The sequence below is a fragment of the Octodon degus genome, unplaced genomic scaffold, assembly GCF_000260255.1.
Source record: "Octodon degus isolate 3935 unplaced genomic scaffold, OctDeg1.0 scaffold00038, whole genome shotgun sequence".
NCBI classification, from domain to species: Eukaryota; Metazoa; Chordata; class Mammalia; order Rodentia; family Octodontidae; genus Octodon; species Octodon degus.
This window is the reverse complement of record NW_004524614.1, coordinates 8,096,862-8,098,462: the sequence shown is the minus strand read 5'-3', so window position 1 is coordinate 8,098,462 and position 1,601 is coordinate 8,096,862. Positions and strand designations below refer to the sequence as shown.

The window sequence follows — 1,601 nt, the reverse complement described above, 5'->3', positions numbered from 1 at the left end:
AAAGAAAGAAAGAAACTTTGCATTGCGCCTTTTCTCTCCAAAGCTGATTAGACATCACCCCATAGGAAAACAAAGATCAAATGGAAGAAAATTCACATACAAGTACACACAACCGTTACTGTCAAATGAAAAGAAATGAATAGAGACAAAACAAAATTGTACGTACACACACACAACACACCTGTCTCACCCACACACTACCTGTTCCCTTACCGTTCTGGACCACGCTGATGAGGGTAACAATAGCCAACAGGACAACGTTGCCCATGGCGTCTTGATCCATGCTTGCTCCAGGCTCTCCCCAGGACACAGGCGTGGCCTAGCACTGCAGCTGGGGCTGAGCAGGAAGAGGAAGTGCAGGCTGCACTGAGTCTTTCATCATTAGAATTTCTGAAGGTCCCCAGCTCACTTACACAGTGCTGCCTTCCTCCTCCTCCTCCACCTCCTTCTCCTCCTCTGCTCCTCCTCCTCCTTCCTCTACTTCCTCTTCTTCCCCATCTCCTCCTCCTCTTTCTCCCCCTCCTTCTCCTCCATCCCCCTTCTTCTTCCTCTTCCATTATTTTTGATTTTGTGTTGCCCCTGATGTGTCTGCGAAGTAGCAGGAGAAGCAGGGTGCGGGCAGAGGCAGATGGGCCGGCACACTTTCCTGCCCTGCTGGGTCATGGAAGGCCTCCCTGAGTGTCTGGAACAAATCTTGAAACAAACCCTGACCGGCATACACACCCTGTGGGAGCCAGAGAATCTGGAAGCCACTGTCGTCTCTAACGTCAACAAGGAAAGAATGGGCAAATGGCATTTTTTATGCATGCAGTACCAAAAAGACTTGTGTCCTGAGAACTGTCCTTTAGTCCTTAAACTCCTAGTAGGAAAAAGATACTTAACTCCTGGTGGGAATCACAATAGTAACCACATGAGCCAGCCAAATAGCTCAGCAGATTAAAGCACCTGCTTAGGCAGATGGAGGCACCAGGAGTTCAATCCCTGAGCCTGCCGTGCCAGCCCCACCCCCAGGGTGCCCTGAGAGGGCAATTCAGACTGGGCATGGTGGCATGCGCCTGTAATCCCAGCACTTGGGAGGCTGTAAATAGGCAGATCACTACGAGTCTGATCTAGTAGTGAGATTCTGTATACCCTGTGCACTCTGTCCTAAATACCAAAAAAAAAAAAAAGTAACCATGTAAGCAGGAAGGAAGGAAGGAATGAAGGAACAAAGGAAGGAACGAAGGAAGGAAGAGAAGGTGGGAGGGAGGGAAGGAAGGAGATGTGTATGATACAGTTCATGTCTCCATTTCTACAGAATAAAAGTAATGAAAATATCTAAAGATTTAAGCCAAATATTAAAACCAAAACAAAGGATTTATACAGATCAGAAATAGTTTCAGATGATCTCTAAAGAAAACTTGCAAACAAAGGCGATTAAACACTGCAGCTAGCTTTTCTGAGGCAATTAAAGAAATGTTTTCACTGAAATTCTTGTCAGTCTATTAAGCAAATGCAGTGACCAGGGTTCAATCTCCAGCATGCCGCTCCCACTCCTGGGGTGCGCTGAGATGGCGATTGAGACTGGACGTGGTATTGTGCGCCTGTAATCCCAGCGCTTG

General features: G+C 47.3%; 1 protein-coding gene across 1 annotated transcript in view; it reads right to left on the bottom strand.

Annotated features, from left to right (window-relative positions):
* The window catches only part of Alox5ap (arachidonate 5-lipoxygenase activating protein), a 31,126-nt gene extending 30,796 nt beyond the window's left edge, over positions 1-330 (bottom strand). The window contains exon 1 of the mRNA XM_004631060.3: positions 214-330. Coding sequence (XP_004631117.1) covers positions 214-283 — 70 coding nt within the window. The 5' untranslated portion in view covers positions 284-330. The remainder of the gene's footprint in view (positions 1-213) is intronic.
* Positions 331-1,601: the final 1,271 nt, after the last annotated feature.